Source organism: Diceros bicornis, chromosome 34 (genome assembly GCF_020826845.1).
Source record: "Diceros bicornis minor isolate mBicDic1 chromosome 34, mDicBic1.mat.cur, whole genome shotgun sequence".
Taxonomy (NCBI): Eukaryota; Metazoa; Chordata; class Mammalia; order Perissodactyla; family Rhinocerotidae; genus Diceros; species Diceros bicornis.
Genome location: NC_080773.1, coordinates 3,866,632 through 3,889,588, shown reverse-complemented (window position 1 = coordinate 3,889,588; position 22,957 = coordinate 3,866,632). Strand labels below are relative to the sequence as shown.

Sequence of the window (22,957 nt, the reverse complement as noted above, 5' to 3'; positions counted from 1 at the left end):
GGGCAGACACCTGGAGAGAAGGCTGGCAGTGCCCGGGATCGGCTGTGGGCAGTCCTCTCTGCTGTCCACACGAACACGAGCCGGCTGCTGCTCTCCCCTCCACTAGGCAGGGAAGTTGCAGGGAGGAACCTGCCCCTGCCCCGGCACCAGGCCTGGGGTGAAGAGAGGGGCCGCTGGGCCTGGTTTCTGAGGACACCCAATCTGCCTTCAGGAAGTTGCCCTTCACCCCGTCAGCTGTCCTGCCCCGACCCCTCTGCCCAGGCAGAACCAGCCTGAACCAGTTTGTGTGGCTCAGGGAGCCAAGGGTTTGTAAACCGATAAGCCTCTCTTGGAAGCACCTCTGACCCTCCCCACCCGGTCCCTCTGCCCATAGTGGGAGGGCTGGCCACGGGCAGGCCCTGGGCACTCATATCACGCCCACCCCGACCACCCTCCCTCACAGGGTGGCCACCTGTCAACAGCCGGTGGAGCCTGCGGACCCTGGGAGCGAGCCCAACACGCTGAATCAGAGTCAGCCTTTGACAACCCCCTCTGGCCTCTGTTTGCTTATGAAGGTTCCAGAACTGGCCAGAGAGGACAATCCTTCCCCAGTGACTGCAGCCCTGACGGGGTTTCCGCACTGTGCCCGTGGGCTGGCGGAAGCTTTCTTGCCCCAGAGTCACCACTTCCAGCTGACAGTGACCCCTCTCTCTGCCGCAGGAGGCTCTGGCCAAGTCCAGCCAGGTGACAGGGAATGACTGTGCAGAAGAAAATGCAGGCGATGCCTTGAGGGCCCCGCAACGCTGTGGCCAGGTGTGGGTCAGGCAGCAGGAGGCTGGCGTTCAAGCCCAGTCGCCACACACACTCGCTCTGAGCAAGGCCAGCGGCTACACCCGGGGCCCCCGCTCAACAGCACCACCCCGGCAGCGCGTGGGCGGGAGGCTGCACGGGAGAGCTCGCCACCCGGAAGGCCCACGCAGAGCCGGACAATGGCCCCTTGTTCCCTCTACCCCCTGTCCGTCCATGTAGATAACTCTCCCCAGGTGAACAGGGCTGCAGCCGCCGGGCCCGGTCACAGCACCCGGACGAACTGGGCCGTGTCCTCGAGAACCAGCCACACTGCGGTGCACACGTCTGGCCGCCCTGCGCTGCCGGTGTTCCCAGGGGCGCCCAGTGTGGTGAAGAGCTGTCAACACTTGCCACCCAGCATGGTTCCAGCCCTTGATCAAGCCGCATCTGAGCAAGAACGCTCCTAGACTTTTCAACCATGAGTCAATGAACTTTCTTTTTATTATTAAGTCAGTCTGGGGTAGGTTTCTGTCACTTGCAATGAAGAGACCTAACAGAAAACACTGCTGTCCCCAGCCCCAGGGAGAGAGGAGGACAGGACTGAGAGAAGCATCAGAGCCTGGACACCTGGACAGAGGTGAGACAGGGCCAGAGGCCTTGGCAGGCCACCCTGCACCACGGGGAGCCCAGGCTGCAGTCCCTGGGCCTGGTGGGCACCCTCAGCACGGCCAGCTCTTGCCTGGCTCTGGAGCCCACATGCCTGGTCTGACAAGGCCCAGCTGGCCAGGCAGGTGGGCATCAGCAAGGTGGGTGGGCAGGCCTTGATTCCTGGAGGCCTCCCAGGCTTGTCTTCCCCGGAGTGTGCTTGTCTGGGGGGCACGGGCTGTGGTTCAAGGCCTCAGGGACAAGGGGACTTCCCTCCAGGCCTGTCTTCCCTCTGGTCTCTAAAGGTGCCTGGGGTTGTCTGACTCCAGGGGTCCTCTGGAGCTACGGCTCATAGGGCTGAGAAATGGCATTTCTTCCCCAAAGATCTAAGTGTTTTGGGTTTGCTAAATGGAAAGATAATTACCTGAAGTGGAAACAGCAGCCTGCCAACGTCCAGAAAAAAAGCACTGGGGTCCAGAGAAGGGCCACTCCTGCTTCGCCCGCCACCCGTGGGGTAGGGTCCTCGGGGGCGCTGCGCTGCTTCGGGGACTCAGGGGCCTGGACAGTGGTGTCTGCCGGATGGGGAAGGGACTAGGGCCCTCCCTCACGCCTGCAGACCCGGCGTCAGCTGTGGAAGGAGGACCAGGAGACACCTGAGGCGTAGAACTCCACGCGGCTGGGCCAGTCGCCGTCCCCACTGCCCTCCTTGTCCTCGTCCGAGTCGTCGTCGTCTCCACTGGACGCTCCGCAGATGGCCCCGGCCAGGTAGGCCGGCTGCCCCGGGGACCCCGCGCCCTGCTCCTCCTCCTCCTCCTCCCGCTTTCGGGCGGCCAGCTCGCGGTAGCAGAGGCTGCAGACGCGCAGGGGCTTGGGCGAGAGGCGGGGCAGGAGGAAGCGCTCGCGGGAGCACTCGGCACAGACCACGAAGCCGCACTTGCGGCAGTGGTGGCGCCGCGTGAGGGCGGAGAAGCGCGTCTGCGTGCAGCGCATGCAGATGTCCGTGGCCTTGTCCGGGATCCAGGGCGCCGCGTGCTCCGTGCTGGGCTGGCGGCCCGTGGCCAGCAGCTGCCGCCGCACACACTCCTCGATGTGGCTGATCCACTCCTGGCGCTCCGTGGTGGAGGCGGCCGACACCACGAAGGACTTCTTGGCCGTCTTGATCATCCAGCGGTTCTTGGCCTGCACGGTCTCGGGCAGCGGCTCCAGCGTCACCTCCTCCAGGGGAATGATGTGCTGGCTGTGGTACTTGCGCTTGTTGAGCACGATGCTGCCGTACACCAGGATGTCGTTGAAGAGGAAGAAGATGCGCGGCTTGGCCTTCTTGCGGCACTCCTTGGTCAGCACGCCCTCGCCCAGCAGCACCCGGCCCGGCAGCGCCAGCGGCTGCCCCGACGCCCCAAAGCAGCTCTCGACGGCGGCAATGCGCTGGCTGTTGATCTCTGTGTTCGCCAGGTAGTCCACCATCTTCTCCGGGCTCGGCTGCAGAGGAGCAGCAGAGGAGGTGTCAGCTACCCGGGCACAGCGAGGGTCAGGACCACACTGCCCACCCCCCAACTCACCAACCCACCGAGCCAGCCAACCCACTTACTACCCCACTGCGACCCCACAAGCCCAGAGGGCCACCCAACCAAAGAAACTCACGGCCCAGAAGCCGACCCTTAGACAAGTGGTTCCCAGGAGGTGAAGGGGGACTCCCCAGCAAGGGGCATGTGGAAGCAGCCAGGGAGGGGCAGGCAGCAGTGGAGATGGGAACTGAGCAGGATGCCACTGCAGACAGTGGGGGCTCAACCCCGGGGGAGCCTTGGAAGCCGGGGCAGAACACACCTCAGCTGTCCACCTGAGGCCCAAGGATACTGAGCCCCAACTCCCAGCAAGGCTCCCGGGAGCACCAACCAGCGGCACTGCGGGCCTGCCCCAGGCGGAAGCGTGGAGGTGCATGTCCTGGGACAGTGAGTGCCGGGCGGTTAGGGTGTCTGCAGCCCCAATCCGTCACTGACACCCCCCTCCACCAAGCCAAACCACCACAGAGCTTGCAGCCCAGTCACTCAGCCCCCGGGAGCCCAGCGGCCCCACTGCCATCACCAACGGTACCACGTGCTGAGTGCTTCCTCCACGTCAAGCATGACTACTCATTTAGTCTCCACTCCAACCCTGGGAGGCAGAACGGCCCTGACAGGAGGGAAAGGGAGGCTCCGCTAGTAAGTAGGGGGCCCAGAGCTTGCACCCCTGGAGACCGTGCTGCTACAGCGCCTTCCCCCATGGAGCGAGAGGCCTCCTCTGTCCTCCTCTGCCAAGCACGAGATGTTGGTGGCCCCAGAGCTCAGCCGGGCTCCCTCTGCTCCGTCCACACACTCCCTGTGATCCACCAGACGCACGGCTTTGAAGATCACCCAGGTCAAGCCTCCAGTCCTGGCTTCTCCACTGAATGGCAGGTGTGGGCGTCTACCCGCCCATGTGATCTCCCACCTGCTCATCTAAGGTCCTCAAACTCAACACGCCCTACACAAAGCCAGTTTTTCCCTCCAGCTCTTCTCCGTAAATGGACCGCCATTCACCCAGTTGTTCAAGCCCCAAATCTAGGGCTCACCCCTGAATTTACTCTTTCCTGTACCCTCAACATTCAACTCATGAGCAAGTTTCATCATTGTATCTCTCACACCTCGCCCGAGTCTGCCCACTTCTCACCACCCAATTCTACCGCTGAATCGACAGCAAGGCGCCATCACGTCCTGCCTGCAGCAGGCTGCCCTGTGCTGCCTCCTTCCTGAGACCTGGTCACCAGTTCACATCTCCCTTTCAGAAACGGTGTCTCTGACAACCCCAGCACAGGCAGCTTCTCCCCGCACCCAGGACAGGGCCGGCAAGCTCTGGCCTGCAGGCCAAACCTGGCCCACAGCCTGTTTCTGTAAATAAAGTTTTATTGGAACACAGCCACGCTCATGCATTTACAATTGTCTGTGGCTGCTTTCGTGCTGCAATGGCAGAGCTGGGCAGTGATGACAGAGATCACACGGCCACAGAGGCTAAAATGTTTACTCTCTTCTCTGAGTTTGCTGACCCGTTCTCTAGGACGTTGCCCTATTTCATTTTTTCTTCACAGGACTTATCAGGACCTGTATTTTCTCGTTTATCCATTATTTGCTTGTGGGTTTTCTACTTCCCTCACTCAGTTCTAAGCTCCGTGAGAGCAGGAGCCTTTTCCGGTTCAGCTGTATCCCCAACGCTTGGAACAGCACTGAGCACACAGTAGGTGCTTCGTAAGTGGCTATCGAATGAATGCACCTTTTCCAGCTCCTGAGGGCCCGCCATGCATGACTCAGCTCTTGCTCTGCAGAGGAAGCAGGAGACAGCCGACCCCACCGCCACCACCACCACATGTGCACACGTGTACAGGCACACACAGCACGCTCCTGGCCAAGCTGATCACACGTGTGGTGTTTCTGGGTCACCACACTGCAGCTCTGTAAGTCAGGCCACCTACGGGAAGCTGGAGTGGGCCCCTCGGGGGCTGGATGCATTGCACAAGCGGGGCGCTGGCCCCGAGTCACACGCCACTCACCCTCTCAGACCACAAGGCGTCCTGAGCAGGGCTGCCCACACCACCTCATGTAAGAACCGCTATTTTTAGGTTGCTGATCTTCGCTTTGTGTTGCAAACCCATCGGTGACAGCCCAGGATAATCACTGGACCTCAGCTGTGGACAGTCTGAACATTCCAGAGGCTACCCCTAGGACCCCTGGGGCTCTCCCGACACCCACCCACCCTCCCCACATAACTTCGCAGCCTGATTTGACATGGCCTGGAGGTTTTCTTGGTAAATACGGCAGGCACCCCCCCACCCCACCACAAGCAGCAGACAGGGAATCCTCTTTCTCATTCTATTCTTCTCACAAGAGAAGTGACCTCCCTCCCTTAGGACAGGGGAGGAGAACCGAGCCTGTCCCCACTCCTCTTGGGGCCAGCCTGCCTCAGGACAGCCTCTGGCCCTGGGACAGTGCCTGTGCTGACCCCGCTGTGGTACCCAGGGTGCTGACAGAGGGCGGACAGCATCTGGGAGCAGGGAGGTAAACGGACCTGCTCTTTCTTGGAAGGTCCGGAAGGGCGGCAGGATCCTGGGCTGGCCCTCCTGAACACAAGTGACCCCACCACCTAGGCTGGGCTGAATGTGCTCTCGGTGAGCGCTGGTGGCTGGGGAGACACGCCCTGAGTGTGGCTGGGTGGCCAGGGTTCTGTACGTGACAGTTGGGTGTCACATGTGATCGACACCAGGGCTGGCAAGCCTACACCAAGTCTGACCCACTGCCAGCTTCGTTAAATACAGGTTATTGGAACACAGCCAAGTGTGAGAGACTGGCCTGCAGAGCCTAACGCAGTTACTATTTGGCCCTCTCCAGAAGTCTGCCAACCCTGATCCGCCCTGCCACATGCTGTCTGATACATAATGCACCCACTCCAGGGACACACCTGACACAGGGCTGCACCCCTCCTCCTCTTAGACACAGCCTTTGAGATTCGAGAGAGATGTCTGGGGCCCCAACCTGGGAACCCTGGAAAGTAGGAGTGGGGAGGGTCACCCAGGCCCATCCTTCTGTTAGAGCTACGTGGGGACACTGCTTCTCAGAGAAGGAGGCACGTGGCCGAGGTCACAGCGGGAGGGAGTCAACATGCTGGCCCTCCACTGTCCCTTGGCGTCTCCGACTGTGGTGGGGCCGGTTTACCACCGACCCTCCCCCCCTCCAGCCCCACCAGGCCCACGCTGCTCCACGCCGGCCTGATCTCACCTCCAAATATTGACGGCAGTCCTACCACATGCCAGGCACAGTCCTACTGCACTGGGCTCCGCGTTACCCAGGGTGCTGGCGACCAGGCCCTTCGTACCAGACTTCCTGGTGGGAGAGCCAGACTAGAAAGCACGTCAGCAAGGAATTTCTGATCGTGAGTGCTAAGGGCCATGAAGAAAGAGGCTGACGGGCCGGGCAGGGCTGGTGGCCAGGCAGGGCCTGGTGAGGAAGCGACCTTGCACCAACCTGAGGACTGTGAAGGAGCCAGCCATGTAAAGGCCCGAGGGAAGAATGTTCTGGGCCCAGGGAACAGCTCCAGGAGCTGACCCGTGGAGGCCACAGAGGAAGGAGTGAGGGGCAAGAGGTGCGGTCAAGGGGCCAGCAGGGGCCCGTCTTGCAGGCCCAAAGGCGGAGAGGAGGAACCGAGTTTTTCTCAAGTGCACTGAGGGGAGTGCCAGGACCCAAGTGTCCTCTCCTCAGAAGGGCGGCCCCGCCTTGGCCAGCCCTGTGCTTCCCGGAAGGCCCTCCTCCGTGAAAAGAACGGTAATGAGGAAAATAAACCAGAGGTGCCATAGACTGAGAACTTACAGCTCACCGGGCACAGCGGGGAGCACACCACAAACGTTATCTCATTTAATCCACACAAATGCTCCACCGGGGAAGGTGCCACCTCCGTCATCAAAGTCACGGCCCAAGGTCCCAGCTGAGTGACCGGGAAGCCAGCTTCCTATTTTGAGCTGCTGCTGGCTGATCTTAATCAAAGACAGAAGCAGAAATCCTCAAGTCCAGAGGGCGGGGCCCATCTCCAGAAGCCTGATCCCCACCCCCAACCCCCAGGTCAGGGGCCCCTTGGGGGCGCCTACGCAGATCCATTACCTTGGCTGGGCTGCCTAACCCCCTCCTTCCTTGGGGTGGGCTGCGGTGGGCACGTCCCTTAGCTCAGCTGGGCAGCCGCAGCTCCCTGTGTTTTGGGCTGCGTGTGCAGGGCAAGCTGAAGTCAGTCATCTCTCGGCCTGCACAGTGACCCCAGGGGAAATTATGTGCCCAGGAACACCCCAGCACTAAGTGGAAATTATGTGCCAAGAAGGAACCTGCAGTGATCCTCCTCTCCTCCCTGGCTCCTGACCCTCTCTACTGGTGAGATAACAGCTTTGTTCAAATTCCAAACTGAGCATTTCCTTAGGGCTTCCTTAGGGAGATCAAGTTTCAGAGCGACTGGGAACCTCCATGTTCCCGCCTGGAAAGGGAGTCGAGGACACCTTGTCCCTGCTGTTCAGGGAGAGAGAAACGAAAAGAGATTCCAGGTAATTCCAGGCTGGGAAGGAACTGCCATGTCTCTGGGCCTGCCTCAGTTACTTCGTCTGTGAAATGGGAGATTAAGCCCGGCCCTGCTTCCTTTAACAACTCCCACCAAAAGTCACAAACTCAAACGCTTCAGGGGCCAGGCGGTTCCTAAATGCAAGGCCAATGAGGACCGAGGCCACCCTCCCTCGCCTCCCCCCTCCGCTGGGGCAGTTGTCCCAGCTCGCTTCTCCAGACCCCGCAGACTAAGACAAAAGAGTGAGGCCCCGACGGCGGCGGGAGGCCGGGCCTCCCCGTACCATCACCGGACCACGGGTGCGCCGAGATCCCTGCAGCCCCAAGGCGCGGGGCCCATAGGCGCCTGTGGACTCTCCTCTCACTCGTCGCCCATCCCTCGGGGACCCTGCCTGGACTCCGGACCCCTCACCTGTTCTCACCCGCTCTCCTGGAGCCCGTGCAGCCGCCACCCCGCCAGCCAACAATAAGGACCCTTCTCCGCGCCTCTGCTCGGGGCCAGAGTCCGAGGTGGTCCTGGTCGCGAGCCCAACCCGCCCGAGCCCAGAGGCCACCTCGACGGGGCGGCCTGGGGAGCTCAGAGGAGGCCGGCGGGCAGCCTTCCTGCTCCGCGCGCCGCAGCCCGGCCGGGGGCCTTACCGCCCCCTCACCTCCTCGGCCAGGGTCCCGCTCTCCGTCCGCCACTCCGCGCTCGGCCGCCGCGCTCCGCTCGCCGCCTGCGGTCCAGCCCGGCGTCGCCCACGCCGCCGCGTTCCACTCTCCCGGACACGCCCCCGAGGCGGCTCCACCAATCAGAGCCCCGGCGCGGGCGGGCGGGGGCGGGGCCGGCGAGCCCGAGCGCCCGGGAATGGTGCGCGGGCGGAGCGGCCGCGGCTGGAGCGGGGCGGCCGGGCCGAGGCGGGGCTTCCTCCCGCTCGCTCCCGGGGCCGGTTCCCCGGTCTGAACTGTCCTCCCCCCGCCGTTTCCCTTTCCGTCCAGCGCACTCCGCGCCCCGGCCGCTCTCGTCCCGCTGGAGGCTGCGTCCTCGCCCGGGGACTGCGCGCCAGGGGAAGGGAGGGAGGCGCTGGGGTCACTGCGCCCGAATTCTGCTGCCCCGGCGGGCCTCCCCGCTGCCAGCTGACATAGTGGTCTCTTCTCAGTAACAGAGATTAGTGATCATCATGTCAAAAATCAGCAGCATTTTTACCTATTTTATATTTTCAACTTTTTATAGTGGGAACTTCCGAACATGCGTTTAAGGAAAGAGAGACTAGTTTAATGGACTCCGTGCACCCATCACCCAGCTCCAACATCACCAGCTGATTAGGACCCCCCACCCCCTCCCGTGCCCCCTATGATACGGGAATGAAATTCCCAGCCTCCCTCTGCCCTCCTCCCAACACTTCATCTCACACCGGCTGCTTTCCGTTCCTCAAAACCCCAAAGTTGTTCCCACCTAGGGCGTTTGCACTTCCCTTTCCTCCAGATCTTCCCACGCCTGTGTTTTTGGCGTTCAGGTCTTAGCTCAAACTGTCACCTCCTCAGAGGCTTCCCTGACCACGCAAAGCAGCTCCCTGCCTCCACCGCATCACCCTCAACTGCCTCACCCGGTTTTATTACCTTGTGCAGCAGTTGTCCCAACCCGCAGTCATCTTACTAGGTCACTTGTTTACCCGTTCATGGCTTGTCTCCCCGCTAGGCTGTGCACCCTGTGGGCTGGACTGTGTTCCTCTTGTTCATTCACCTATCTCAGGTGCTGAGAACGGAGTTGCGCCTTTGTAGAAAAGCAGTAAACGTCTGTGGCACAGACGCAGTTTGTCTTGCAGATAGGGCGGACCCTGGGCACTTCGGAGAGGGGCTGGCTCCCACCAGTGCAGTGCCTGCTGGGCCAGGGCCAGGGCCAGGGCCAAGGCAAGAGAGAGCAGGAGGAAGAGCTGACCCCGCTCCCAGTGCCTGGGTCCAGACCTTCACTGGGCCCAGGGCTCTGGCCTGCAGGGCTGGTGCCAGGAGGCATGAGCTGAGCAGTGGGGACCTGCGCTCCTGGGTGGTGTAGGCAGAGGCTGTGAGGGGGCCCCAGGGCTGGGGATGTGCCTCTCCCAGCCCAAGTGGACCGGGGCCAGGACATGGACTGAGAAGGGAGGAGATGGGGCAAAGGAGGAGAGAGGAGGGAGAAGCCAAGAGAAAGAGGAGGGTGGATGTGAAGGGCAAGTGAGGGGGCCACCAGCTGTGGCGGTGGAGACCCCGCATCCCACCACCCCCACTGCTGTTACCCCATCAGCAAGGACAGACAGTGCTCCCTGGGCATCTGGCAGGAGCCACAGCCGCACACAAGTATTCAGACATTTACAAACGCACTGCCAACATTTCATACTGAGAGATTTCACACAAAGATCAGGATTTTCAGCTTCTCTTACATCGGAAGATTTGAGAGGCTGGTCCCCGTCTCCACACGGAGCTGTCCCTTCAGATGGGGCGCATGTTCTCCTGTTCACTGCAGTCCCTCGCTCTTTTCCCTCTTAATCCACTTTACCCATGTACGTACCTCCAGCTGAATAAGCATCTGAATTGATGAGTCCTGACAGTATAGCCAGGCCTCTACGCCGTACAGAGGAGAAGGGACAAGGCCCCGAGATCCCAGAGGCTGAGTTTTAACCAGAGAGGTCAATTGGGACATTGAGACACTGGGAAATGCCATCCCAGTGTACACACTGCCTGTCGCCGGGGGAGTGGAGGGGGAATTGGAGCTGAGCCTTCAAGGCTGTGTTCTGTGACTGCCTCAGTGCCAGATCCCCCACCTCCCTGGCAAGAGGGGGCTTCTCAGGGAAGGTGGGCCCTGCCTGGGGTGCAATGGCTGTGGGAAGGGAGCTGGAAGGCCCTGTGAGGGCAGGGCTGTCTTATTCGCAACAGCACCCTGGCATCTAACCCCGTGCCTGACACAGAGCAGGTGTCCAGGAAAAGGAGGCCTTTTCTATGATTCTGGAAAACCAGAGGGAGGATGCACAGCTGTTGGTCCTGGAGTCAGGAGACCCCCAACTAGCCTCATCTCACTCCTGGTCCAGGGCCCACTGGGGCCTCAGTCTCCTCATCTTCCTTCCGAGGCTGACACCCTGTGAATCTGGGTGGAGCTCTGGGAAATCCCCTGGAGGCAGCCCGAGTTTGGATCATCCAGTCTTCCACCCCTTCCCAACAGGGACCAGCTGTGGGTGAGAAGACCTGGGCGGAGAGCCGTGCTCCTCCAAATAAGAGGAAAAACTCGTGACTCAGGGAAAGGCAGAAGTTGAGTCAGCCAAGCCACAGGCTGTGGAAGAAATGAAGTCTCCCTGAGGCTCTTCCTGCTCCTCGGGTAAGAAGCCCTGTCTGAGGGGAAGCTGGCCTCCCGCCTGTGGGAACCAGCTTTCAGGGAAGCGCAGAGGCAGGGTTTTCAAGTTAGGGCTTTGGGCAACCACCTCTGCAGAAAATGCCAGATTTTTTATTGGATCATTTCTTAAGTTCTAAGTGCCACGCTCTGTGTGCTAAACGCTTCCTACTGCCTTCGTTGTCCCCAGGCCGACCTGTCCCTCCCGGGTGGGGGCTTAAGAGAGCGAGACAGACAGACAGCGAAGCAGTTGGGGGGGAGTAGCAAGACTGACACAGATGTTTCAGTGAGAGAGAGAAAACAAATGGGGCAAAATAGTAACCATGCATGACTCCAGGTCAGGGGTCGGCAAACTTTTTCTGTAAAGGGCCAAATAGTCAACCTTTTGGGCTTTGTGGGCCAGGATCCCTGTGAAAACTACTGGACTCTGCAGTTGGAGAGGGAGAGCAGCACAGACAGCCAGCCAGCACGCGGGCAAGCTTCCCCGGGGACACCGCCATCTCAATGTCACGTCATTTTCATGTGTTATGAAACATCATTCTTCTTTCCATTTTTTTCAACCACGTAAAACTATAAAAGCCATTCTGAGTTCCCGACAGATACGAAACCAGGCTGTGGGCCGGAGCTTACGGCTGTTCACCACGCTTTTCTTGCAACGCTTCTGTCAGTTTGAAAATATTCAAAACAGAAAGTTGGGAAAACAAATAAAGAAAAAAGAAAAGGAAACAGGGGTTGTCCTGCTTCTCATGAGCAAATCTTGACCTTGACTCCAAATCGATTCACTTCCCATGGTTCTCCATGCTGCTTTCTTGATCACTAACATGGCTGAGCCCTGAGGCTCAGAACCATGGCAATGTGGGACACTGGGGAAAGATTTCTGTAAATAGTTACGGAGATTAGTTTTAAAGGAGGAAACTCTGAGGTCCTTATTTATTTATTTATTATTTATTTATTTTTTGAGGAAGGTTGGCCCTGAGCTAACATCTGTTGCCAATCTTCCTCTTTTTCTTTTTCTCCCCAAAGCCCCGGTACGTAGTTGTGTATCCTAGGTGTAGGTCCTTCTAGTTCCTCTATGTGGGACGCCACCTCAGCATGGCCTGATGAGCGGTGAGTAGGTCTGCGCTCAGGATCCAAACCAGCGGACCCCGGGCTGCTGAAGTGAAACACGCGAACTTAGCTGCTACGCCACTGGGTTGGCCCCAGGAAACCCTGAGATGTTTAGAAACTGTGATTTCAAAAGAAAATCTCTCAAGATGTTTGGATTTTGGATTGCTGAAGTTCTGGGTTTGAAATTGAGAGCTGGTTCACCCTCTGCTGAACCTCAGCCCTGCAGCGATGTCCCCACCCCCGCTGCCCTGCCTCAGCAGTGTCAATATTTATTCCTTTCTCTGTGTGTGTGCCCGTGTTTGTCATTCCAAGGCTGCACATCCTTTTCATGTTTGTGGGCATTTTTGTGCCTGTTTCCCATTGTGGGTGTCCACATGAGGCTCTGACCAGGCCAAAGGGGAAAACAAGAATAACGAAAAGAAACACTGCCCTTTGAAAAATGCTTCAGAGGGATGAACTAAATGCTGCAGCTAAATATAATCTTCAGAGTGGTTCAGACACGCCTAGTTTCTCCAATGGGATAAAGCCAAGAGGCCCCTGACCACACAGGTCTGACAAAGTTCCATCTGGGTCATTCAATCGTTCAACAAACAGTTACTGGACACACTTTGCACCACTGCGGGACGGGCAGTGGCTGCAGAGATGAATGAGGCGCTGTCTGTGCCCTTGTGGGGCTCACACTTGAGCATGGGCAGACCGGTGAACACATATTTACCCATGAGGATGGAGAACCGCTCCCCTGGAGCAGAGGGCACGGGTCTGACCATGTGTTCCTGGAGGGAGTATAAAACGACTTTGGAAAACCATTTGGTGGTGTCTACCAAAGCTCCACATACCGGTACTGTCCTATAGCCCAGAAATTCTCCTCCTAAGTGTGTCTCCCCAAGAAACGAGGGCCATGTCTGCCAGATAAAAGCACAAGAGTGATATAAAAACATCATTCATGATAGCTCCAAAACGCACACAACCCCAATATCCACCACAAGTGTGACGGGTGATAAACAGTGGCACAGTCGCCCCACTGCCTCCTCCCCCGCAGTAAAGAACACTACTCCACAAGAGAACCTGCATCTCATACGGATGAATCGCACAGACCTCACACCGAGCAAGAGAAGCAGGACACAGAAGAGGATATGCTGTATTGTCTGAAGTTCAAAAAGGCAAAGCTTATCTACCACGGGGAGAGGAGTCAGAGTAGTGGTGACCTAGGAAGGACGCTGGCATTGATTGGGAAAGGGTAAGAAGGAGCCCTCTGGGGTGCTGAAAATGTTTTATATGATTTTATTTTGATCCTGGTGATGATTCTACGTGTGTATGCATATGTAACAATTGATAAAAGTGTTCACATAAGATTTGTGCACTGTATTGTATGTATGTTATACCTCAACAAAATAAAAGTAACTAAAAAAATCTGAGCCTGGGAGTGGAGAAGGCATGCACATCCCAGTTCCCCACAGTCTCCACTCCTCCCTCTCGGCTACCCTCTGAAGGCTAAGTTTGTGGCTCCTGCAGGAGGCACCTTCGACTGGTGTTTCTGGGGTGTCTCTCGCAGCGTACCCCTGGAGTTCGGGAGGGGCAGGCAGCCAGGGACGGAGGAGAGCAGACGACGTTACTGGGATTTTCTCCCACACACTGGGCCCAGCCCCTTACTGTGGAGGCAGCCATGAAAATGCATGTGATATTGTGATCTCTAATAAATACATATTTGTTTTTGTCTCCCATTCCTGGCACAGAGCTCCTAAAACCCTTGAAATGTCTGAAGTGACGAGAGCCATAAAGGTGTCTTGTTATGTGAATGAGGTAACTTCTGGGAAGCACCTAAGGATGGGGCCCTGTTGCCAAGACAACTGTGGACAGATTTTTGGTCTGGTCTAACAGGCAAATCCAGCAAGCAAACTGCATAGGCTTTAAGTCAGTACAATAAAATCCCTCCTGTTCTGTGAAGCAGCCGTGCAGGCCATCTTCAGCCTGTGTCAAATGACCTTGCAGCCCCACACCTCACGACTGAAGAGGCCAGCTGGACAGATGCACAACAGGAAAGATAAAGGGTATCTCACTCTCACATGCCCAGCTGCATTTCTTAGAGGTGGAGGGACTGATTAACGACCCTGGTCCTTGCCTCCCTCCACGCATAGATAACGTCAGCATCTCTGAACTTGTTTGATGTCTAACAAGGAATTCTTCCTTATGTTACCTTCAACGTAGAGTCTGCAATGAAGAACGCTGCACTTAGGCTCACAGCCTCGCAGCCGCTCCAGCAGAGCCTCTGCTGGACTGTTTCCCGGGTTCCAACTCCTCACGCTGATTATTGAATAAACTCCCTCCTTAATATTACCTAGACTCTTGATTTCAGTCGACAGAACCAACCCTGTCATTAGGGGGTTGGAACTTTCATCTCATCCCCCTGACCTCTGGGGGGGGAGAGGTGCTGGAGGTTGAATCAATCGCCAATGGCCAATGAGTTAATCAATCATGCCTCTGTAATGAAGCCCCCATAAAAATGCAGAATGATGGGTTGGGAGAGCTTGCGGGTTCGTGAACATGTGGAGTTTGGGGAGAGTGATGTGCTCGCTTGGGGAGGGTGTGGAAGCTCTGCGTCCTCTCCCCATTCCTTGCCCTATGCATCCCTTCCATCTGGCTGTTCCTGAGTTATATCTTTTTACAATAAACTTGTAATCTAGTAAGTAAAATGTTTCTCTGAGTTCTGTGAGCCCCTCTAGCAAATTAATCGAACCTAAGGAGGGGGTCATGGGAAACTCTGATTTGTAGTCAGTCAGACAGAAGCACAGGTGACAACCTGGACTTGTGACTTGCGTCTAAAGAGAGGGGCAGTCTTGTAGGACTGAGTCCTTAAGCTGTGGGATCTGACGCTATAGTGTAGAAGGTGTCAGAATTGAGTTGAATTGTAGGACACTCAGCTGGTGTCTGAGAATTGCTTAGTGGTGTGGGGAAACAAAAAAAAAAACCACACATTGGAATCAGGTGCAGGATATTAATGCAGCGCTCAACCTCCTGCTGCAGGGATCATGGTTGACTGAGCCCCAGAAGCTGCTGCTCTGGATCCACTCCTTTCACGCTCAAGGCCCCACTTCCCCCAGGCTGCTCCCAGACCGTGTCTGAGCATGTAGGGGTGCTAATACTGGTCCATTCCGGGGAGATGTGGCATCATGGCAATGTCTTAGTCAGTTTGGCCTACTATAACAAATTATCACAGACTGGGGAGCTTAAACAATAAAAATTTATTCCTGACAGTTCCAGAGGCTGGAAGTCTGAAATCAGGGTGCTAGCATGGTTGGGTTCTGGTGAGAGCCCTCTTCTGGGGGGCAGATGGCTGTCTTTTCCTTGTGTCCTCACATAGGAGAGAGAGCTAGCTAACGCTCTGGCCTCTTCTTAGAAGGGCCCTAATCCCATTCAGGAGGGCTCCATCCTCATGACCTAAGTATTTCCCAAAGGACCTCCTCCACCTACCATCACACTGGCGAGTAGGTTTCTACGTGACTATTAGAGGGACACACTCCGTCCGTGACAGGCGGTCTCGGCTCAAGGATTCCCCATTGGCCTGGCCGATGTTTTCTTGGAACTGCACTGCAGTTTGAGACTCCTTCTCCCTCTCTTTCCAGGTGGCAGACTGGCATAGTAGTCTGCAGGCTTCCCCACCCTTCTTGGGGGCCTCTTCTTTGTCCTTCACAGGTCTTCCCTACAGTGCATCTCCTGCATGTCTGCTGCTGTCTGGGTGTCTGCTCATTGGGAGACCCTGACTAAGCACAGATGTACCAGTGGTACTCTTCTCCCGCCACTCAAGACCCCAGTCTCCAGACACCTTTAAAGTCTCTGGACGCCCCGCCTCTGCTCTTCCCTCCTTTACTTCCTGTCCCCAAATCCTCATCTCTCTCCTCCTGGCCAGAGGAGGGGACGGAAGGGCTCTAATTCACCCTCTCTTCGCGTCTCTGGGAAGTTTTCTTTTTTAATTTGTAATAAATTCATAATTTTTAATTTTGTTTTTTTATTGAGCTATGATTGACATATAACATTATATTAATTTCAGGTGTCCAACATAATGATGTGATATTTGTATATATTGTGATATCAGCACCACGATAAATATAGTTAACATCCCTCACCACGTGTAGTTACAAATTGTTTTTCTTGTGATGAGAACTTTTTTTTTTTGTGAGAAAGATCAGCCCTGAGCTAACATCTGCCAATCCTCCTCTTTTTGCTGAGGAAGACTGGCCGTGAGCTAACATCCATGCCCATCTTCCTCCACTTTATGTGGGATGCCGCCACAGCATGGCCTGACAAGCAGTGTGTCGGTGCGCACCCGGGATCTGAACCGGCGAACCCCGGGCCGCCTCAGCGGAGCGCGTGCACTTAACCGCTTGCACCCCCGGGCCGGCCTCGTGATGAGAACTTTTAAGATTTATACTCTTAGCAATTTTCAAATATACAATACAGTATTATTAATATAGTCACCATGCTGTACATTACATCTCCATGACTTCTTATTTTATAACTGAAGTTTGTACCTTTTGACCCCCTTCACCCATTTCACCCACGCCCCATCCCCTGCCTCTTTCTGGCAACCAGCAATCTATTCTCCGTATCTTTGGGTTTGGTGTGTGTGTGTGTGTGTGTTTTTTAGATCCCACACGTAAGAGAGATCATACATTGTCTTTCTCTGTCTGACTTATTTCACTTAGCATAATACCCTCTAGGTTCATCCATGTTGTTGCAAATGGCAGGATTTCCTTCTTTTTTATGACTAAATTATATTCCATTCTCTCTTTCTATATATATACCACATCTTCTTTATCCATTCATCCATTGATGGAACTTCTATTGTTTCCACGTCTTGGCTATTGTAAATAATGCTGCTGTAAACACAGGGGTGCATATATCTTTTTGAGTTAGTGTTTTGGTTCCTTTGGATAAATACCCAGAAGTGGAATTGCTGGATCATATGGTAGTTCTATTTTTAATTTTTTGAGGAACTTCCATACTGTTTTTCATAGTGGCTGCACCAACTTACATTCCCACTAACAGTGCGTAAGGATTTCCTTTTCTCCACATCCTCACCAACACTCGTTATTTCTTGTCGAATTTTTGATAATAGCTATTCTGAAAGTTGTGAGGTGATATCTCATTGTGGTTTTGATTTGCATTTTCCTGATGATTAGTGATGTTGAGTATCTTTTCATGTACCTGTTGACCATTTGTATGTCTTCTTTGGAAAAAGAAGGATCTATTCAGATCCTCTGCCCATTTTTAAATCAGGTTGTTCTTTTGCTATTGAGTTGTATGAGTTCTTTATATTTTTTGGATATGAACCCTTATCAGATATATGATTTGCAAATATTTTCTCCCATTTGGTAGGTTGTCTTTTCATTTTGTTGATGGTTTCCTGTGCTGTGCAGAAGCTTTTTTAGTTTGATGTAGTCCCACTTGTTTATTTTTGCTTTTGTCGTCAAATCCAAAAAAATCATTGGCAAGACCTATGTCAAAGAGCTTACTGACTATGTTTTCTTCTAGGAATATTATGATTTCAGGTCTTACATTCAAGTCTTTAATCCATTTTGAGTTAATTTTTTGGTATGGTGTAAGATAGTGGTCCACTTTCATTCTTTTGCATGTGGCTGTCCAGTTTTCCCAACACCATTTATTGAAGAGATTGCCCTTTCCCCATTGTATATTCTTGGCTCCTTGGTTGTCAATTAATTGACCATATATGTATGGGTTTATTTCTTCACTCTCGATTCTATTCCATTGGTCTATGTGTCTGTTTTTATGCCAACATCATCCTGTTTTGATTACTATAGCTTTGTAATAGAGTTTGAAATCAGGAAGTGTGATGCCTCTAGCTTTGTTCTTTCTCAAGATTGCTTTGGGTATTGGGAAGTGTTCTTTCTTCTTTGCTGAGGAAGATTGGCCCTGGGCTAACATCCGTGCCCATCTTCCTCCCACAGCACGGCTTGAGGACTAGTGTGTATGACCACGGCCAGGATCCGACCCTGTGAACCCTGGGCCCCCGGAGCGGAGCACACAAACTTAACCACTACACCACCAGGCTGGTCCCTGCCTGTTGGGAAGTTTTCTTGAAACAGAAAAATCATCATCTCTTTCGTGATGCACTCTATTCCTGTTTCTTAAGGGAAACTCCAGCAGCATCTCCCTCAATAGCCCATCAAACCTCCCTGCGTAGACTCCTTGGAGAGGAGGAGGAAGGACACTGTTATCAACAAATGATGCTGGAATAACTAGACGTCCATAGGCAAAAAAAGAACCTGGACCTATGTCTCAAATCTTATGCAAAATGAACTCCTAATGGATATTAGACCTACATGTAAAACATCAAACCCTAAAACTTTTAGAAGAAAACACTGAAGAAAATCTTTGTGAGCTTGGGTTAAGCAAAGAGTTCTTAGATAGACACCAAAAGCATGATCCATAAAGAAAAAATTAAAAATTGGACTTCATCAAAATTAAACTTTTGCCCTGTGAAAAACACTTTTAAAATAAAAACAAAAGCCACAGACTAGGGGTAAATATTTGCAAATCACATATGTGACAAAGGGATATATATCCAGAATATATAAATAACTTTCAAAACTTAACAAAATGGAAACAAACAGCTCAATTTAAAAATGGTCAAAACATGCCAATAGACGCTTTCCCAAAGAAGATATATGGGTGGCAAATAAACACAGGAAAAACGCTCAACATCATCAGACATTAGGGAAATGCAAACTAAAACCACAACAAGATACCACTACATACCTATCTAAATGGCTATAAAACCAAAGCAGAACAAAAAATGGTAATGCCAGGTGCTGGGGAGGACGCAGGGCAGCTGGAACTTTCATACGTTGCTACTAGGAACGCAAAACGGTGCAACCACTTGAGAAATAGTTGACAATGTCTTAAGAAGTTAAATATACTCTCACCATGTGACCCAGCAATCTCACTCCTAGATATTTACTCAAGAGATATAATGACGCTTGTTCACACAAAACCCGTTAACAAATGCTTATAACAGCTTAATTCACAAAAACCAAAAATTGGAAACAGCCCAAATGTCCTTCAGATGAATGGATGAACAAAGTATGGTATATCTGTACAAGGAAATGAAAAGGAACTCAGGCATAATAAGGATCAAACTTCTACAGATCCAGCAACAAGGATGGATTGCAAGTGCATTACGCTACAAGAAAATCCCAGACTCAAAAGCTACATGCTGACATTCTGAAAACGCAGAATTCTAAGGATGGAGAACAGACAGCATTGCTTCTGGTTAGGGGTAAGGTGACTGCAAAGGAGCAGCATGAGGGTGACTTTTGGAATGATGAAAGCACTTTTGTATTCTGAATGTGGCAGTGGTGACACTGTATACATCTGCCAAAACACTTAGAACTGTACACTAAAAGAATGAATGTACTATAAATTAAAAATGAAAACAAATATTAGTAAAATAAGTAATTACATAATTTGTAATTTAAAGTCTCATAGCACATACAGCATTTCCTGTATCTGCTCTTTACATGGTTGCCAACTAACTGGAATGTGTATGTGTGTGTGTGTTTTCCTTTCAAAAGTTCAGTGTTGGATTTTCTAAAGAAATAGCAAGTCTGGGAGCTGGGGTTTGGTGGCCATCTAGGCCTCAAAGAAAATCACACTGGAAAAGTTCCAAGTGACCTATTGTTAGGAGAGGAGAAAAGAAAAGCAAGCACAATTTTCCATTGTAAGAACTCTCTCCCAGGGTGTAAAGGTCCTTCTGACCTTCCCCTGGGGATTCTTAGCTATTTCCTGTTCTGAAGGCCAGGGCTCAGAACTTCTCCTCCCTTTTCCAAAGCCACAGGTGGGAATTTCCCAAGCCGGAGTCAGAGTTTCCCTCCCTCAAACCTTAACAAGCAGAGCTCTGAATAAGTAAAAATCCACCGGCAAGATCAAAGACATACAATAACAACAACAAAATGCAAAACCCTCCCATACCGAGTGAAATAAACTAAAACTAGAAAAAACAAACAAAACAAAAATTAACAATCTAGGCATAGAAATGGCGTTACAAAGGCCAAGGCAAAATATCACGCAAAAAATTTTTCTGAAGGGATGACTAAATTAAGAGAAAGGAGATTTCAGAAATGAGCCTAGTTCTTAAGGCTGCCCTGACCCTTCACCTCTGTGGGGGAAGAGGGAGAATCTCCCTCTGCCCTTTCCCTTAAGGCTCTTATGGCTGTCCAAATAATTAACAAGACAGGTTAGCAGGAGAAAATAATACCAAGTTTAATAACATGTATACATGGGAGAAACCAGGGACACTGAGTTTCTCAACACAGTGGCAGAGATTCTCGTCTTAAATACTATCTTCAGCTAAAGGCAAAGAAGGATGTTGGAGGTGGGTGGCTTTTTGGGATTTCAGAGGGGGAGAAGACAATTTACATGAAGAGGGAAATGTAAATATTTGTCAGACAATGCTTTGCAAGGCCACCTATAGAGAATGTGGCCGGAGAGACAGGAATTATAGTAATCAAGAGTATGTACATTTAAGTCTTCTTCTTCCGTCCTGATAAGAGTTTTCACAGACAAGGTCGTCCCCCCTTCCCACTACACAGAGGGAGATACCTTTACAAATGTAAATATTTGGTAAACAGAACTTTGAAAAGAATGGGCTTATCGAGGATGCTGCCAGTCTGTCCACACCCAGAGTTAAATTCCTTTAGGCAGTTAGTGGGGGAGGTCAAATGTCCATCAGAGAAAATAATCAAGGTAAAGAGACATATTTCAGGGTGGCCAAATTTTGATCTCCCACACCTCCAGCCCCCAAAGCCATAGGGAGAACGAAGAGGGAGAGGCCAAAATGCTGGGGCGGAGGACACTCAGAAACACCTTCCCGTTAGAGGAAAATAGACAGAGGTTATCAGCCCCTTTGGGAAGAGCTGCAGAAATTTTGACTGTCTTCCACGCCCCCACCATCTCAGGGTCTTACTGGAGCAGCACGAAACCACCTGGCCTCAATGTTTTGACTTTTCCTGGCTTGGGAGCACAGCTAGAGACTGCAGACAGAACGGTCCTGTCATGGTTGCTCTCATTTTCTCCAGCCACAAATTCCACAGGGATTCAGAAAATAGATGACTGCTGTTGGGTCTGAAAAAATGAAGAATGTCTCCCCACCTAGAATGCTTCTAGTACTCACCCTTCTCCTGCCTGACGGTTGATGGTGAGCCTCTCGATCACCAGCTGCTTTGCCATCCAGAGTGGGCACTGCCTCATTGGTGCTGGGGAGCGTCCCCAGGAGTTTTGCCTGGAGCCTACAGCCAGGCCCCTGTAGGAACCATGGGGCAACAGGTCTACCAATGGAGATACCCTGACCTCTCCCTTAATTCCCCCCTCACCAGCCTGTAACAGCTCACAGGGATGTCCTGAGACCCCGGTGTTACAGAAGAAGTTGTACAGAGAACTTAAAACAGCCAGTGTGGGGATTGGCCCTTGCATTCCCTAAGGGCCTTTTATGGTGCGTGTGTGCATGTGTATGTGTGTGTTGTAGAAACTTTAAAATAGTTGTTGTAAAACAAACAACAGACAACAAAACAACAGCAACAAAAAACCTCCAAATCTTCCATCAAATTAAATCACAAGGTTTAAAAAACAAACAAAACAGTACCCAAAGGCTTATCTTGAAGTCCCTCCCTCCCCTCTCCTACCCTCCCCCAAGTCAGACAGCTGTGATCTCTTGAGCTGATTTGTCTCAGCCATCTAGCTTTTTAAAAGCCTCATAGTCAGTGTCTGACAAGACTGAGGGTTTCTGAGCCCCTCGGAGCCCAGGGGACTGTGCGTGAAGTCAAAGACTGAATTTGCAGCTCCTTCAAGGAAGAAGTCAGCAGAGCTCAGGGTGAGTGAATTAGCACAGAAGAGTCCAAGGCGGTGCAAGCACACAGCTCTTACTGCTGCTTTCTGCATTGTGACCAGGGAGTGGTTTTGGAATATCTATTTCCTGTTTAAGAAGTGAGTCCCTTCTGGTTTTCATTCTCTGGTATTAAGACTGCCCTGAACCTCCTGTTCCCTCCCCCTACCGCCCTCCACGTGGGCATCCTGGTCGCATGGGCCTCTGGCTACACCCAGTGTCAATTAGAAACAGGATTTCACCTGGCCAAAGGCTGTTTGACTATCTGGAGTCCAAATCTCCTGACTCAATTCACATTTTTCCTGAATTCATCATGTACAGCACAGAACAGACTTTCCCAATAGGCAGTACTGCCTCCAACGGAAAGTCAGAATGCATGTATTTTCTTCTGGTTTGAGACGTTCCCCAGTTCTGAGCCCAGAGGGGAGCTTTCTTTTCAAGGTCATTGCACACAATTGGGCAGGTTGTTCACTGCACGAAGATGCTGGGCAGAGATGAGAGGGGCTGAAATCCAGCCTTCACTCCGCCTGCCCAGGCGGGTCCTGTAGGCTGCACCAGTCCAGAAGGGGCACAGATTTTTAAGTTGTCAGTCTAGAAGGGGAGCTTGCAGATTATAGAGACCCTTTTCCTATCCACTGCCCACAATACAACCCCCTTTGAAGAATTATAGGACCTCTCATTGCACAAGGCAATCCTGAGGCTCCTACAGGCAGGGCGGGCTCCTGGGTCCCTTGGAGAACAGCCTGGAGACGGTCCTCATGAGATTCATGTTTAAAATTCATGGTTCTCAACCGTGGGTGATTTTGCTCCCCGGGGAACATTTGAGAATTTCTGGAGACATCTTTGGTTGTCGACTCAGGGGATACTCTTGACTTCTAGTGGGTGGAGGCCAGAGATGCTGCTAAACATCCTACAAAGCACAGGACAGCCCCTCTTTACAAAAAATGATCAGCCCAAAATGTCAACAGTGCCACTGTTGAGAAATTCTATCCAAAATGAACGTCACAAAGCCATCTGATAAAGCAGACTGTCCTGTTGCAGCGTGTCGCGTGCCTGGCTCTGCACCAGCTCCCGATAGGTGTGATGACTGTTTCTGTGTTCATTTCCCTT

At 52.8% G+C, this 22,957-nt stretch overlaps 1 protein-coding gene across 5 annotated transcripts; it reads right to left on the bottom strand.

Moving 5' to 3' along the window:
• Positions 1-423: 423 nt before the first annotated feature.
• PLEKHF1 (pleckstrin homology and FYVE domain containing 1) lies at positions 424-21,280 on the bottom strand. 5 transcript variants are annotated; one of them, XM_058529051.1, is made up of 2 exons: positions 21,140-21,280; positions 424-2,892 (listed from the first exon to the last, which is right to left on the bottom strand). In XM_058529051.1, the coding sequence occupies exon 2, from the start codon at positions 2,875-2,877 to the stop codon at positions 2,038-2,040; it is 840 nt and encodes a 279-aa protein (XP_058385034.1). In that variant the 5' UTR covers positions 2,878-2,892; positions 21,140-21,280; the 3' UTR covers positions 424-2,037. The 5 variants fall into 5 exon arrangements, with proteins under 5 accessions (XP_058385034.1, XP_058385032.1, XP_058385031.1 ...); XM_058529049.1 differs by lacking the exon at positions 21,140-21,280 and adding an exon at positions 8,162-8,223; XM_058529048.1 differs by lacking the exon at positions 21,140-21,280 and adding an exon at positions 8,151-8,217.
• Positions 21,281-22,957: the final 1,677 nt, after the last annotated feature.

Bases quoted from the DNA above. Each gene is read 5' to 3' on its own strand.
- PLEKHF1 (XM_058529051.1), bottom strand. From the start codon at position 2,877: ATGGTGGACTACCTGGCGAACACAGAGATCAACAGCCAGCGCATTGCC.